At 36.6% G+C, this 16,456-nt stretch overlaps 1 protein-coding gene across 6 annotated transcripts; it reads left to right on the top strand.

Moving 5' to 3' along the window:
• The first annotated feature begins 9,349 nt into the window (after positions 1–9,349).
• LOC133859685 (KH domain-containing protein HEN4) lies at positions 9,350–15,679 on the top strand. Of its 6 annotated transcripts, none has more exons than XR_009898787.1 (9): positions 9,377–9,672; positions 10,655–11,253; positions 11,808–12,236; positions 12,334–12,591; positions 12,681–12,947; positions 13,183–13,253; positions 13,582–13,656; positions 15,027–15,147; positions 15,256–15,679. XR_009898787.1 is itself a non-coding variant. In XM_062295188.1 (8 exons), the coding sequence occupies exons 2-7, from the start codon at positions 10,675–10,677 to the stop codon at positions 13,631–13,633; spliced, it is 1,656 nt and encodes a 551-aa protein (XP_062151172.1). In that variant the 5' UTR covers positions 9,350–9,454; positions 10,655–10,674; the 3' UTR covers positions 13,634–13,656; positions 13,840–14,414. The 6 variants fall into 6 exon arrangements, 3 of the variants coding, with proteins under 3 accessions (XP_062151172.1, XP_062151171.1, XP_062151173.1); XR_009898788.1 differs by having other exon boundaries at positions 9,378–9,672; positions 13,585–13,656; XM_062295188.1 differs by lacking the exons at positions 15,027–15,147; positions 15,256–15,679 and adding an exon at positions 13,840–14,414 and having other exon boundaries at positions 9,350–9,454.
• Positions 15,680–16,456: the final 777 nt, after the last annotated feature.

The raw sequence follows: 16,456 nt of genomic DNA, 5'->3' as shown, positions 1-16,456 counted from the left end.
TCCTCCCGGTTAGATTCGGTAGAGGTTGTTGTCCTCCTAGCTGTTGGGGCTATAGAGCTTTGTTTATTTGTTTGCTTTTGTGTTTTTTTTTTCTTTTGGCAGAAGCACTTCAGTGGAAGACGTTCATGGGAGTGACCGTTTCGTATTTTTTCCAGCCTCCTTTTGAGCTAGATCTACGTTGATACGCCGAAAAACTTGCGACACGTCCATTTCAAAGTTGCTCGCCGTCAACTTCCAGTTTCAGTCGCTGCAACTTTCGGCCGTGTCAGAACTCCATGCTCAGAGCGTGGCTTGCACGCACCGGGGATGGATCTGCGTGTGAGGGCCACGCTCCTTTTCTTCCGGCCTGATCGTTGGTGCTTTCGGGTTGGTCGGCGTTTGACAGCAGAAGGGGAGTCCGGGGGGTGGCGCGTGTAAGCCACGCACCGGTGCCGGGATGTTGTCTTCTCTGTGCGTGCTCTGAAGATGTGTTTTTTCTACTTGTGTTTTTTTACAGTTTATCCTTTGTAATTTTCAGACATTATGAGGATCTGTCTGATGGCTGGTGCTAGATCTGCTTCTCTTTATTTGTTTTGATTGTGCTTCACTGTCAAGAGAGGCTTAACAAGTCTGCTCCTTGTAATGTTTGTTTATTATTTGGATAGCTGTAGTTTTTGTATATTCTTGATCTTGTTCACAGTCTATCCTTGGTAGCTGCTTCAAGTTGGGACTTTCCTGACTTAGTAGGTAGAGATTCTTCATCTCTAGTCACTGTGATGGTCTTCGGACAATGTTTTAGCGGTCGAGCTTTGTTGTTAGCCTTCTGAACTGATGTATGTCCTTGGTTATTTGTATTCCCTCTTGGACTTATTTCCATTGTAATGAAGGTGCTACTCTCTTGTGTTCAAAAGAAAAAAATTAATTAATTAATTAATTAAAAAAAATATAGCTTACAAGCTAAGAGTTGCCCAACCACTTAAGTGGTGGCCAAATAAGTAGTACAAACCCCCCTCCCCTTGCAAGCCACCATTCCCTTTCTTTTTATGTGTTGTCACAACCCGAGCCAAAATGAATGGCTCAAATTTGAGCTATTGTACTCTATGTAAGTATTGCACAAAATTTCAATCGGGACTTTAAATTTCTCTATCTTCTTATATTTATTTTTTTGCAAAATGCCCTTGCCCTTTCCTATTTCAATTACTTGTGCTCCTATGCTATGCCGTGAGACAACGCATTATCTGCATTATGAAAGGACGAGAAAAAATATTGCAGGTATGATGAATTGATTGAAGATGTTAGATACGTGTTGAATGGTGTGAAAAAAGTTGAAAGGTGACTCATATAAGAGGAGATGCAAATGAAACGGTTCGTGAATTAGTTAAGTAACACTTTTTATTGAGGCATGATATACAGGGGACGGTTTATCATCCCCCAACAGGTTATTTTAAATAAAAAAAAAATTGATTTTAATTAAAAAGTTGTCTATAATGTGACATCAGAAACAACTTTTTAATTAAAATCAATTTTTTTAATATAAAAGGGTGTTAGGGGACGGTCAACCGTTCCCATAAATCATTTCCCTTTTTTATTAGAGATGAACAAATTCACGTGAAATAAGCCCCTATTTAATGATTGACATTGTTTTTGCCGAGTGTTTTGCTTCATATTTTTCTCATGAATGAATAGAATCGTGACTAAATTAAAATATTAACAATAATAATGAATTTTGATAATTATAGTACCCGTATATTATAGATATAACTTGCAACCGAACTACTAAATAATGAATATTGATTTTTCTAATAGCATTTGAGGATATTATGAATTGAATTGGGCATTGAAAGAATAAAAAGAGCTGGCTCAATTTAAGTAAGTAGCCTTCTGTTGGACCTGCGAACTGACAATTCATTGTTGAGCTTGTTTCAGGGCACGGCCCAAATGTTCTAGAGTAGAACTCGTGCATATGGGCTTTGTTGGGTTGGTGAGTTGCTATGTCAGAAATCAGAATAGGGAGTTGATATTTTTTAAAGTTAGTAAAAAGTGATAAATGTGATATCAAATAAAAGGTTTTATATAAAAAAGTGAAAATTTTTTGTATTTTAGAGAATTTTTTATTTGAATAGCAATGAAAAAATTATTTATGTAATATAAAAAATAAAAAATGTGTTAATATTTTGATGTTAATTATTATTAAAAAAAATGAAAAAGTGCATAAATAGTAAAAAAACAATATTCTGGCATGATGGCCAAACACGGCCCTTATCCTACATCTACACGCCGCTCTCTTTTTTTTTGAAGAAAATATCAACTTTCATTAATCAAGAGTGAAGGGTACAAATTCAACCACCATAAAAGTGTACATAAGAACCACCATAAAGGTGTATACCCAAACTGAGCCAACAACCGACTCAGACTATTACAGACAGAATGCTACAAATAAAACTTAACCAACCAAAATGATGCCTCTGCGGTGACATAAAAACTATTAGAGAGCAGGGAGTAGGTCACACATTTTGGGCTAAAAACAAAGACTAAGTTAATAAACACAAAGCAAACTGCCATCGCAACCAAACTTGAACAGGAAAACCCAAAAACAGAAACTGCCATCCAGGAGGATCGCCACCGGAGGCGGCGCGTGGGGCCCACGCGCCACCACAAGAAGACCCCCAGACAGCGGCCGTTCACCAAAAACCTCTGATCTCCACCACACACGGCCAAAACAAACGGTTCGTGGTCATCACGCGCCACACAGACCAGAACCCAAACAAACGCGTGATAACCACGCGCCGACCACCGGGACTAAACACGGCCGTGGAAAGCGGCAGCAGCACCAAAAAGCGACGGCGAACAAGCCTGGAGGGCGCGTGTCCAACAGAAGACGACAGACAATCGCAGATCTGACCTCCAAGCGTGTGAAAACTCAGCCAAGATCTCCGCCGTCGGCACGCACGGGACGACCGCTCCTCTCCGGCACCTTCTCCAGTGGGTTCACCTGCCAAAACAAACTAAAAAACAACAAGAAAAAAACGAAACCGTCATAGTCCAAAAGGACTATAAGGACGATAACCACCGACGGAACGAGTCCGTGGGGACTGGAGAAAGGAAAGGGGGTGGGAGAAAGGAATCGGGACAACGAAGGGAGAAAGAGAGGAGGAGGGGAAAAGGAATCGGGGAAGGGGGAGGGGGGCTAGGGTTTCGGTGAGGGGTGATGGGTTCCCTACCTCCACCACACGCCGCTCTCTTGTCTGCACTTATTGGTGCCCATAATCACATGTGTCCGTGTGGATTAATTAATTGTGTATTTAATATTACATTCTGTCCTAATTAATTATGTAATTGTTTTTAAAAAATAGTTAAATACCTCGTTGGCACATGAGTTTTCAACTTTTTTTTAAAAAAGAATTAGTATCTGAATTTTAATTTGTTTCATAAGTTATACCTGAGTTTAGGGGTAAAAACCACTTTAATATTTCTGTTACATTTTTTGTCCAAATATTAACGGTCTGACATGTCTCACATAGCACTATGTAAAAAAAATAAAAAAAAATTTAAGAGCAATTCACCCCTATTTTGGTCAAGGGAGTGGCTTGAACCACTCTCAATAGCTAAAACCCATCAATTTTTATTATTATTATTATTTTTTTTTTCCTTTTGTCATGAGGTGGCTGAACCACCCCCTACACCGGCCAAGGGGGTGGCTCAGCCACCTTTCTTCTTTCTTTCTTTTTTTTTTTTTTTTCAACTTTTTTTTAAAAAGAAAAATTGCATTATTTTATTATTTTTATATAATTTGTAGGGTTAAATACAAAAAAGCCTCCCAAACTACTACCAATTATCCAAATGGCCCCCTAAACTACCAGTGCTTGTAGTCCGACCCCCCAAACTACCAATTACTTGTTTTTTGGCCCACTACGTCTATGTTACCCGTCAATATGGATGGAAAACACTACACGTGCTCTGCACGTGACTTAACAATACACAAACTCCCGAAAATGTCATTCTCTTTAAAAGTGAAATTACTAGATTGCCCTTTGAGAAAATAACGTGAAGACCACAATATTACAAAACTGCCATTCGGGTAGGAGCTGTCCAACTAGACTCGAAGATGCACGGTCCGACGCCGACTCTCCGGCTAATCGAGTCCTCGATGTCTCGTACGCCTACAACTCCGTACCTTCCTCCTATCCTTTCGTTCTCTCATTAACCTCACAAATAGCGTCAAGGTCGTCCAGAAAAAAATGTCAGTAACAGTAAGAGGAAGAACCTGCACTTTCTTTCTGTCGTAAACGTTTGGGCATTCGTGGACGGAGACCATTCGGAGTATGAAAACGTTTACAAGCCAACACGTAAGGTTAGCGGGAATTTCCTCACTCAAGTTGTTTGTAGAAAGGTCTAGCCTAGTCAAATTGGATAGCTCAGACCGATATGCCACCCGAAAGATGATTTGAGTCCAGCAACAAAGCAGTCAAGGGCGAGCACTTAGAAATCTCCTATGGGATTTCACCTGTCAAATTGTTCATACCCAAATCAAGCACGTTAAAACGCAAAAGCCTAAAGAGATCGGCTGGAATGTGGCCCGTCAAAGCGTTCGATCGTGGCTCGAGAAGTTCGACATCAGAACAATTTCCTAGCTTTGGTGGCTGCCGGAAGGCGACGTCGAGTTGTGTGGAGCGCCAAGCTATTGCCGTGACCGGAATCGCTAGGGTGTATGGAGATTCGACCGTGCGACCTGTGATGGAGTCTTGGAGATTGAAAAAAAAAAAAAAAAAATTAAAAAATCAGCTTTAAACTCAAAACAACGGGTGGAATTTTCAAAGTGAAATGGAGGTATTTTTGGAGTTTTAGGCTAAAAGAGTCACGTGCCGTGCATGTGACTTGGTTTCCGTCCATTTAGACAGCAGAAAGTGACGGATGTGGTCAAAAAATAAGTAATTGGTAGTTTGAGGGGCCGGACTGTAAACACTGGTAGTTCAGGGGGCCATCCGGAGAACGGGTGGTAGTTTGGGGGGCTTTTTTTGTATTTAACCCTAATTTTTAAAGATTTTTTATTTTTATTTTTTTTATATAGTGCCACGACATACCATGAATATTTGGACATAAAATGTAACAAAAGTACTAAAATGATTTTACTCATAAACTCATGTACCATTTATGAAATAAATAAAAATTCATATACTAAATTTAAAAAAGTTGAAAAATCATATACCAATAAGGTATTTAATATTTTAAAAAAACTAGTTTGTAATTGATGTTCTTGCATTAGTGAAAATATGTGGCGGCAGAAATAGAAATTTATGTTTGGAGGGACGGAAATTAAAATAATAAAATGTAATGACTTATATATATATATATATATATATATAATGGTAAATACAATTTTAAATAATAAATTTTTTTTTTAAAACAACAATATATATAATTGGACAGGAATTTCTTACAACTTACGTAAAAGAGTGACATGTGTCCTTTAAACATCTGAGAAACACATGTTTTTTTATTAATGCTATTAAAAAAGCATGTAAAAAGTACATATTATTAAAAAAAATATGTTGTCCTTAAAGGGTAACTCAATCGGCTAGAGATTACGTCTCATGAAGCGGAGGTTACTAATTCGAATTTCTCATTCCTCCTCTTGTGTGGACATTTCAAAAAATAAAAAATAATAATAAAAAGTATGTGTTTCTCACATGTCAAAAGATATATGTCAATTTTATATATGAGTTGTATAATATTTCTTAAAAATCGATTTGTAAAAAAATGTTGTCCTATATAATTTAAGTATACGTATGGTTGCAATGATACTGCCATTATAAACATGCTATTTAGACGTAAATACCAACAGAACATGGCTTTAACAAACTACAAATATTCCTTCTTTTACCACTTTGTCCCTTTAGTAGATTTATTGGGAGATGTTTGAAAGTGAGAATATAATAGATCGAGAGATGATACACATCTATTTTTTTATCCATTTATTTATTTTTAATAAATTTATTATTGAATATGCGCCATATTTAATGTGGATTTATCAATTTTTTATATGAAAATGAACAAAATGAAGAAATAAAAAAACCCAAATATTATGTGATTTCTGATAATGGACACCAACTCACACATGCCAATGATGAGGTTGTAGACCTCTCTAGCAAACACAAAATATCAATTACGCATGATACAGCTGCAAGGCTGGCAACAAAGTCAACTTTCAAATTTAGAAGACTAGATTTCTGAGGTCAACGCTCAGAATAGATATCATAATTTCATAAATATTTTTTATTTTATGTTCAAAATTTAAAATTGTTGTATCTAATGGTATATATAATTTCATATTATTTAAATTTTGAGTAATGCTACATATCATCCCTTTGTCTTCATTTTGTCCCCCCAAAATTGATGTGGCTCTTAAAATCACCATTGAATTTTTGATATATGACTATTAGATTTTGATCCAATAGTGATTTTAAGAGGCACATCAATTTTGGGATGATAAAAGGAGGATAAGGGGATGATGTATAGCATTACTCTTAAATTTTTATAAAAAATACTAACATTGACTTCATATATACCATTAAATGCATCAATTTTAAATCTTAACCTTTCATTTGAATTAAATAAAATGGAGAGAACCATATTCTCAACTCTCAAATGTAAAATTTGTATTATATTGGGATAAAAGGGAGATGTATAATATTTAATAATAGCATAATTATTTTTTTTTAACCAAAAAAGCAGAATTAATGTTCTTTTTTTTTTTTTATAAAAAAAGTATAATTAAATTGTTATGTTGTATTTTTTTTTTTAGAAACTTTAACTCATATTGATTATTGAGAATTAAGTGAATGTTCGATTTCCCGGCTAAAACAAATTGTGCGCAATATGTAAAAGAAATTCTTCAATAATAATAATAAAAAAACGATGATTTAATTTTATTCATAAAATGTTTATAGTTTCAGGGTTCGTTTGGGTTTGCAATTTTAAAAAGTGCGATTTAAAATCACGATTTTAAAATGTGCGATTTAAAAAAAGTGATTTTTAAAAACGCAGTTAAGCGTTTGACAAAATCGCAGTTTAGCATTTAAAATCGCAAATTAGCCTTTAAAATTTTGCGTTTTCAAAAAAGCATCATCTTACATGCGATTTGAAAAAACAGATTTTCTGCGTTTTTAAATCGCAATTTTTAAAAACGTAGTTTCCAAACGATTTATGTTCTGCGATTTAGTTTAAAATCGTACTTATTGTCTACAAAATCGCAATCTCAAACGCACCCTCAAAGAGATAAGAAGGTTACGGTAGTTATATTTCAACGAGTAAACGATTTGTATTTATCTTTTCACAAAAGCATATATAAAAATAAGGAAAAAATATTTATTTAGTCCGTTTATAATTGTATCAAATTAATATGGTGGTAATATTGTTAATACAAACCATAATCTGCACAAATGGATCCACGTCACAATTAATTGCAGGTGGGGGATGATACTTGTTGCAAGCTTTTCCCATTGCATATTAACATGTGACATGGTGGATGACTCCGCTTGTCATAAAATTATAATTTTACTCTTAAATAAAATAAAAAAATAGAAAAATAGGAGCTACTCTTTACAAATGGAGGGGCGATCTCGTGAAGGGAGGTTAGTTGTGTCACGGCCATTTCTCTGGCCATGACCGTGGCAAGGGGAGCTTAAAGGCTGGAGCTTGAGTTGAAGAGAGACGAAGGAGATGGCGCAAAGTGAAGTAAAGAGTTCTAGAATTCTAGAACTGACCAGCAGAGGAGCGGCTAAGAAAGGGGCACGTGGCAGCAGGCAGCTGGTGGAATAAAGGCAGTAGCGAAACGGTGCGTAGAGGACTTGCTGGAGCTGCGCGTTTTGAGTAGACTACTGCGTGTCGTTTTGGTCCATTGAGCTACAGGATGCGTTGGTTATTAGTAGGTGTCGTTTTTGAGGTCTCTCCTTTTATAAGGCCAATATATAAGGCCATATTAGGTTAATAGGAGACTATCTGAAATCTGATGAATTATAATTGGAGGCTGAGCACCTCGAATGCTCTTGGAGGACAGGCACCCTTGAAGTTGCCATATCTTAATTTTCAGTAACATTTTCCTAATTCAATCCACTCTTTCCTCTCAAATTTCCATTCCCATCTAATTAATTCCTACAAAACCTAAGATACCCGTTACAAGTTGCCTCCAATAAGTGAGAGTTATCTGATTGTCTCTTTGGGAAGAGATCGGTCGTCCGTCGTCGGTCGTCGGTCGACCACTCTCACCTGATAATTTTACTTGTGTATTTAACGATTTGCAAATAACTTAAAACCATAACCATTATGAATTTATGCTTAAAAAGTTAAAACATTAATAATCAGCTTTCAACACCAAATACTGCACCCGAAGAAAATAAGGATTCCTTTATCTGATATTCATTTATTTTAAGTTTTTACTACTTTAACTTTGTGATCAAATTTGGATGGCTAATAATAAAGCTCTTTACGAAGATATTGTTCCAAATGCTCCGGTAATCTCTTATACTATAAGCTAAATTGTTAAGCTTCATCATCCGGCGTGGTTCAATAAGCTTACTCCAAAGCTTGTGGTTTGGAAAAAGCCTTATGGCCCTTATGGCTCTTATTTCAAAATTAATTATGATATTGCAATTCGTCCAAATTTTTCAGCACAGGTAGCAATTTGTAGGGATTTTTTTAGAACTATCATGGATTGCTCTACTATTATCAGTTAACCATGTGACTCTGTCCACGATGAAGTTAAAGCAACCTTTCTTGCTTGTCAGTTGGCCTTATCTTTAGTCTATCATAGTTCATTATTGAATGTGACTCTCTTATTGTGGCGTTATCTCTTCAGAAGCCTTCTCTAACGTAAGATTGGAGAATCTCTTCTACTATCTTTCAGATTCTATCAGTTATTCCATCAACTTCTAGCTAGTCGACTAGTCATGTTAACCGAAGTGCAAATTTCTATACTCATCATGTGGCAAACTGGGTCGTAACTAAGCTTTTATCTAGCTGCATTCCCAATTTTACATTTTGCTCTCATTTCCTACCTATTTTGGAAGGAAATCCATTTCTTATTTTTTGGTGCTTTAGGTTTTTTTTTTTTTGGCCTTTTCTCTATTGTATTTTTTTTTAAAAAAAAAACCAAATACTCTTAAAAAAAAATTCAAAATATTTTTCACCCTCACATCACATCAAAAATACATTTTAAATGAAACACCAAAAAAGGTTTTCATGCGCATTCTAATTTTTCCTATAAAAAGAAAAAAATAGAGAAAGGTCTACGTAATTTCAGGAATTTTTGGGGCGAGAATCGTAGTTATTAGAAATATATGGGGATGAAAATATAATATACCCAGGAATAAAAGCTAAATAAAGGAGGTCGGTCAAAACCCTAGAAATCCAGAACGCAGAGCTCGTACCCGGCAGATTTCCCTTCACGCAAACTTTCCTCAGACCCATTTTGTCCAAGGTCTAGCCCTAATTTTTATTTCTACCCCCTCATTTCCCTCATATTTACCACCCTCTCCATGTTCTCTTCAAATCCTTGTTCTTGTTTGGGAATTGGGGTTTAAGGGGCTGTTGGTTTCTCAGATCTACGCTTTAATTAGCATTTATTTTCGTATTCGTCGCCTTTTTCTGTTACTTATCGGTCATAGTTTTACTTGTTGAGCTTGAACTCGACGAAAGGTTTACTTCTTTACACTATAAACTATTTTTTGTTTGTTTTGATGGAAACTATTTTCTTGGTAAATTTCCCGGGAATTTTTTTTTTCTTCAAAGCTTTAGATTCGTTTTGTTTCCCTGTTCCAATTATCTTTTAGGAGTTCTTTTTTTTGCCCCCCTTTTAATTTCGTTGTCGAAAATTTTGTTGGAATTACGATTTAAAAATGTTCTGGTTTCTGATTCTGAGAAATTCTTGTTTTCTGTGATGCACATAAGAATTCGAGTGTGGGATGAATTATATGCGAGAATATTGTGGTATTAAATTTCACTTTGGCTTGCGTTTTGGGTTCAGTGGTTCATGAAATCATAGCTAGTATTTAACATTGAATGTGGAAGTTTCATGTCGGTCTTGGAGTAAATTCCTTTGCTTTTATATATTGGGTTTGGCTCACTTGCGCAACAAAGCTCGTTACAGTTTGATTGAACTCGGGTTTTGGTTTTCAATGTGATTGAAATTTGTGGGTCCTGGTATTTTTGAATTTGATGTTGCCTTTGAAGGATGTTATTGCCCAACAATACTGGAAGAGTTTGTTTTGTGTAGCTTCTCTGGATTTATAAGGACTCGCTGCTTTGACTGTTTTGATTGTGTAACTGATGGTTTAGGGGATTGGCAAGGATAGGTTGTTTAGTGTATTTAGTTGGGATTGATTTTATTTTACCTTCATATTATGGACAAGGAAACTTATCTTCCAATTTTTTTTTTTTTTTAAAGACTTCTGCTGGTGTGGTAATATGACATTGCATATATTGATTATCCTCCACATTTTTTAATATGTTATCTTCAGTGTGTAAGAGTCACACAAGCTTCTTATCCTGTAAAATGGTTTCTAAGCTTTTGGTGTCTTTGTTTCGAACTGAATTTGCCAATCCATATAGCTGTTTGGAGATTATTATTATTTTTTTGTTAGGGTATTTTCTTACAATGCGTTCTTTGATTTGATGACAGGTATCAAGTAAATTCTTCTAATGGCTGGTCAGAGGAATTCTTATGGTAAGCGAACAAATTCTCAGTCTGACTATTCTGACAATGGAGGAAATAAAAGGAGAAATCCTGGTGATGATAGAGACCAATTTGTTATAGATTCAGAAGATACTGTGTACCGGTATTTGTGCCCTGTAAGAAAGATTGGAAGTGTTATCGGTAGGGGAGGGGAAATTGTCAAGCAGTTGAGAGCAGACACTAAGTCGAAGATTAGGATTGGTGAGACAGTGCCTGGCTGTGAGGAGCGTGTTGTTACAATCTACAGCTCCAGTGATGAGACTAATTCCCTTGAAGACAGTGGTAATTATGTTTGTCCCGCTCAGGATGCTCTTTACAAGGTGCATGACAGAGTTGTTGCTGAAGATTTGCATGGTGATGAGGAATCTGATGGAGGTCACCAGGTTACTGCTCGGCTTCTTGTTCCATCCGATCAGATTGGTTGTGTCATTGGAAAAGGTGGACAGATAGTTCAGAATATTCGTGGCGAGACTGGAGCCCAAATTCGCATTCTTAAGGATGAACATTTGCCCCCTTGTGCCTTGAACTCCGATGAGCTTGTACAGGTGATCTGGATGAATTGTGTACAAAGTTTCCTTATCTTGTTTGGATTTGTGCATTATACTTTAATTCAGTGCTTTTGTTCTTGGATTTTTTTGGAGCTGTTTTAGGTTCTCAGTTGCCAAGAAATTATAAATTTCATAGCGGAAGAAAATGTAATTATATATTTACGGAAAGCATTAGCTTGTTGCATGGAAACTTACATTTTGGAGAGTAATTAAACCTAACATGCTTATTGCTGGACGGATCTGCAATCTTACTTATTTGGCTGGTCGTAATTAGTTTTACTTTTGGGGGAACATGTCATTTGGGTTTAGAGAGGAGACATCCGCTCGTGTATTGATACTGCAATTGTTAATATTTGTTGTATATTACTTTTGTATTATTTTGTCCTTGTTGAATATATTTGCTAGTAATTTGAATCCATCTGTTGTATGTGTGCGTGTGTTTTATGATTACTATTTATATTTTTTAGCTGAATAAACAGAATTACTTTACTGCTGAGGTAGAGAACCTTATAAGTTTGTTTACTTATTTATTTGTTTGTTGTGTGCTGTAGATAACTGGGGAAGCCCCAGTGGTGAAAAAGGCCCTGTCTCAAATTGCATCTCGCCTTCATGATAACCCATCACGATCTCAGCATTTGCTTACTTCTTCTGTGCCCAATGTGTACGCATCTGGTGGTTCCCTTATGGGTCCAACTGGTGGTGCCCCGATTGTGGGCATAGCTCCACTGATGGGTCCTTATGGAGGATACAAGGGTGATACTGGAGACTGGTCACGCTCCTTATACTCTGCTCCAAGGGATGAAGCATCTTCAAAAGAATTTTCTCTTCGTATAGTTTGTCCTACTGGCAATATTGGAGGTGTGATTGGCAAGGGTGGTGTTATAATCAATCAGATCAGACAAGAATCTGGGGCAGTCATTAAAGTTGATAGTTCTGCCGCTGAAGGAGATGATTGCTTAATAACTATTTCAGCCAAGGAGGTAAATATTTCTATATGTTTGTACATGTTTTGTGGGCACATTGATATTGGTATTGTATTATATAGATGATGACGATTTCTAAACTCTGCTATTACAGTTTTTTGAAGACTCATATTCTCCAACGATAGAAGCAGCTGTGCGATTGCAACCCAGGTGCAGTGAGAAAGTTGAAAGAGACTCAGGAATTATCTCATTCACAACTCGCCTACTTGTGCCAACTTCACGAATTGGCTGCCTTATTGGTAAAGGAGGAGCTATTGTAACAGAGATGAGGAGACTCACCAAAGCTAATATCCGCATACTCTCAAAGGAGAACCTTCCCAAAGTTGCGTCTGAAGATGATGAGATGGTGCAGGTAAGAGATCATCTTTGAAATGTCTTTTCTAATTATTCTTTCACTGCTTTATGTGGTTCATATGGATACTAATTAATGTTGATAATCAGATTGCTGGAGACCTTGATGTTGCCAAGGATGCTCTTATGCAAGTTGTCACACGGTTGAGAGCAAATCTTTTTGATAGGGAGGGTGCAGTGTCTACGTTTCTTCCTGTTCTGCCTTATCTGCCTGTGTCAGCAGATGGTTCTGATGGTTTCAACTATGAAAGTAGAGATAGTAAAAGACATGGACGTGGGCATTCTTATTCTGGCACTTATGGTGGCTCAAGTGATTTGGCAGCTGCTGACGGTTATGGAAGTTATGGTGGCTCACAGGTATTTTGTTAACCGTTTACATAGATGTATAACAACCTTTAAAAAAAGTAAAAAATTGTTTTACCTTTGTTTTCACGTTTTACACTGCACAAGCTGCTTTTGTTATTCTAATTACTCCTTTTTCTTTTCCATTTCTTTTTATTTGTCCTGCTGTGCCATGTGTAATCTTTCCAATGCTCAACTGCTTTCCTGTTTCTTCTTTTGGTTAGAATGATAATCTTCCTATTATTTGTAGATTGGAGGTAGTGGCAGTGCTTATGGAGCTTATGGAGGTCATCCTCCTTCGGGACGTACTAGTAATACTGGGTAAGAGTTTCTCTTTCTTAAGTATTCTTTCTATATACTTGGCCTGTGCTTCCTTTTTGTTTTATCTAGTACTATTTTGAATGATTGGTAGGAACGCTTCAGGTTGACAGCCAGTTTAAACCCTCTGGTTAAACCTTTGTGAATATGAATTCATAAAGTTCCTAATTACATACCTTGGAACTTGGAATCAATGTCTGTTTACTAGAATCTTTATTTTTTCTTATGCATATGTGCTGGAAGTTTTGTAGTGTTGATTTTGTCAACTATGGTTACTGATTTCAATGGTTGGGTTTTGAAACTCCTAGAGCCTGATTTTACCTTTTGTTAGCAGGATGTCAGGACAGACCCCTGTTTCTCGTCGGAGAAACTATGGTTACTAGAGTTTGTTGGTGGGTACCTGCAGGTAGACTATGGTTTTCCTTCATCCTTTTTCTTGTCTATTGATATGACTGGCAATTTCCTCTAACATAGCGGAGTCTCATATTAGCATATGGCAGTTTGATATCGTAACCTGTCCAATCTCCCTGTATACAGAATTCTGATGCTCTTGTTTTCCCTTGTTGCCTTTCCCTTCCCATCAAAACAGCTGAGATCTGTGAAGCCTGAAGCCAAGCCTACTGCCTAAACCGGAAGACCAGATGAACCAGGGTTTGACATATGGCCTACCTTGACGCTTCTACATAGAGTGGAGATCTTCTACACATTTAGAATTGCCATGTCCATGACACCAAATTTACCAAGCTTAATATCTTGTGCACCCAAGAACCTACATGTCCGGATTGCCTTTATTGCTGCTTTTTGTTCCAGTTCACATTTCTTTAAACTAAAAACCTTGTTGCTTCCAGCCTTTAGTTGTATTAGTGTTGGAATTTATATCTGACAGTTCTCAGCTATGTAGTCTGATCTTTTGTGGCTGTTTGAATAACCTGGAATTAAGTTGATCATCTGAAACTAAACCAATTATACCAGGAACTCTCATGTTATCGCAATTTCAGTATTGATATTGATCCTCGTGCCATCTAAAAGCAGATATCAATGCGCTGCTTTTTTCGGCTTCATAACCTAGTAGTTGTGATATCCATATGTATCTGTGAAAGTTTAACTTTGAGGAATCCGATTGAAAGTGAGAAAGCTGTGTTTATTTGATGTTTGTTTTCATGATTTCCTCCGACTTTGTGAGCCAATGGAACTTGCTTGAAACAGCATTGTGAAGCTTGAATAGTGTTAATACAGCAGAATATTTAACTGAACTGTGTGTCAACAACATTACCTAGGGGTAATGCTAAGAACCATTTTTTTGTCCTCTTTATCCTATTTTTATTCTCTTAAAGTTGATGTGGCTTTCAAAATCATCATTGGCTTTGAGATCGACCACTATTGAATTTTGATTCAATGGTGATTTTAAATTTTGATCTAATGATGATTTTAAAAGCCACATCAATTTTAGGAGGGTAAAAAGGGGACAAAAAAATGGTTCATAGAATTACTTTTACTCAGGTATGGGAGTTGGTGATTATGGAGGTGACTGTTTTCTGGATAGCCAATGAGGTGTCTGCCCAATAGTGCTCATCTTTCAGCTTCAATAATACATGGGCTGTATCAGCAAAATGAATGCTTCATAGAATTTTCTCGTTGGCAGTTTCTTTGTCTTGCTAGCATTTTCATTTCTAAATCAAATATTTAGTGATACTGATGGAGTTCATAACTAAAGAGATTATAAAGACGCCAACTTTTTGAGGGTCTTGTTGTCTGGCAATTTTTGTGCATGTTCAGGTAAGACTAGGAGTTGACCTGTGAGTGGTGTGTTGCATGCCATTTGATGGATGCTTGGATCGTCGCATACTATTGGAGGCTGATTTGGAGATTTGTTGTGGGGTAGTTAATGATTCATGGGGTAGGTCAGTTCTTTTAACACATACAAAGAGTGGGCTAGATTGGGATGTCAATTTCTAGCTCACTGAATGTAAATATTTACAAGTCTCATGTGCAATTCATTTGGCAGGTTCTATGAGAATCCTCTTCCTAGAAGGCAGGTAAGATCTCTGGCTAAGAACATCAAAAGCAGGCAAGTTCTTATTTGGTTTGCAGAAATTTAAATTGACTTACACATTTGCATGTTTTTAGTTTTATTACCTTGTTTTTTGTTGGATGAGTAACTATTCGCTGCACTTCATTTCAATTGCGTTTTTGTGCGTGTTGCTGTTGGTGGTGGTGTTGCTTACAAGGAAGGCAAAGTCCCCCCAGTGTGGACAGCCCCCTCCCCCTCCCCCAAAGTAAAAATCCAGGAAAACCACTTAGTTTGTTCGCTATACACATGTAGTTGTTTTCAAACCATTTTTATGGTCTAATGTAAGCCGCTGATATTATTGAATTGTTTTTGACAAATATGGAGGTGTGAATCCTATGTCCTACACGCATGCTTTCAATTTTCTGTGATTTTTCTATTTAGATATAAGATTCGTTGGGGACGAAAGATGGCTACCCAACTTTGGATAATTTAAAAATGTTTGTTAGGCTGTACGATTTTGAGGGCTCTTGAATCTGCCACGTTTATAATAACCTTGAGACGAAATGACATGGTAAAAATTATGTACCATGGGTCCTATTTATGTGAAATTATACAAAACTTTATGAACTATTTAAGCAAAAAGTATGCTCGTCAATTGGCCTTGGTTGAGCTTCGCAGAACCTGATGATAGAAATTGGTATGAGAAGTGGGACTGTTTCTCTTGATTCGGCTTTTTAATTGTTGTCTTTAGTCATTGCTTAATTAATACACCGCAAATATCTATGCACGCTATAAGCTAGGATGCGTGGTTTTTGGGCTGTTCTATGTTGGTGAGGTGTACGGGTCTAGTAATCATGTTTTAGGTTTACTTAGATAATCCTAGTTATATGGGTTGACTCTTTCAGCGTTTGATGTGTTTCAAGAGAATAAAAAAATTATTTAGTAAATTGTTATATGACTGGCTGTTATGTCATACTACTCGTATGGCGTGTCATTGAAAATCATTTTTTTCTTTTTTTCTTTTTTAAAGTTTTGATTCAATGGTATATGGCGTTTGTATAATAGTTTATTAAATAATATTATTTTTAACGAAATTTGCTCATAATTGAATGCTAATATTGTTAGCGAATGAGAAACAAAAAGAGAGTATTCTCCAAAGGCCAAACACTCAAAGTCAATGGTGGATTTCCCCTGT

The sequence above is a fragment of the Alnus glutinosa genome, chromosome 2 (assembly GCF_958979055.1).
Source record: "Alnus glutinosa chromosome 2, dhAlnGlut1.1, whole genome shotgun sequence".
Lineage (NCBI taxonomy): Eukaryota > Viridiplantae > Streptophyta > Magnoliopsida > Fagales > Betulaceae > Alnus > Alnus glutinosa.
The sequence above is the reverse complement of the archived record's forward strand: the minus strand, read 5'-3'. Positions and strand labels throughout refer to the sequence as shown.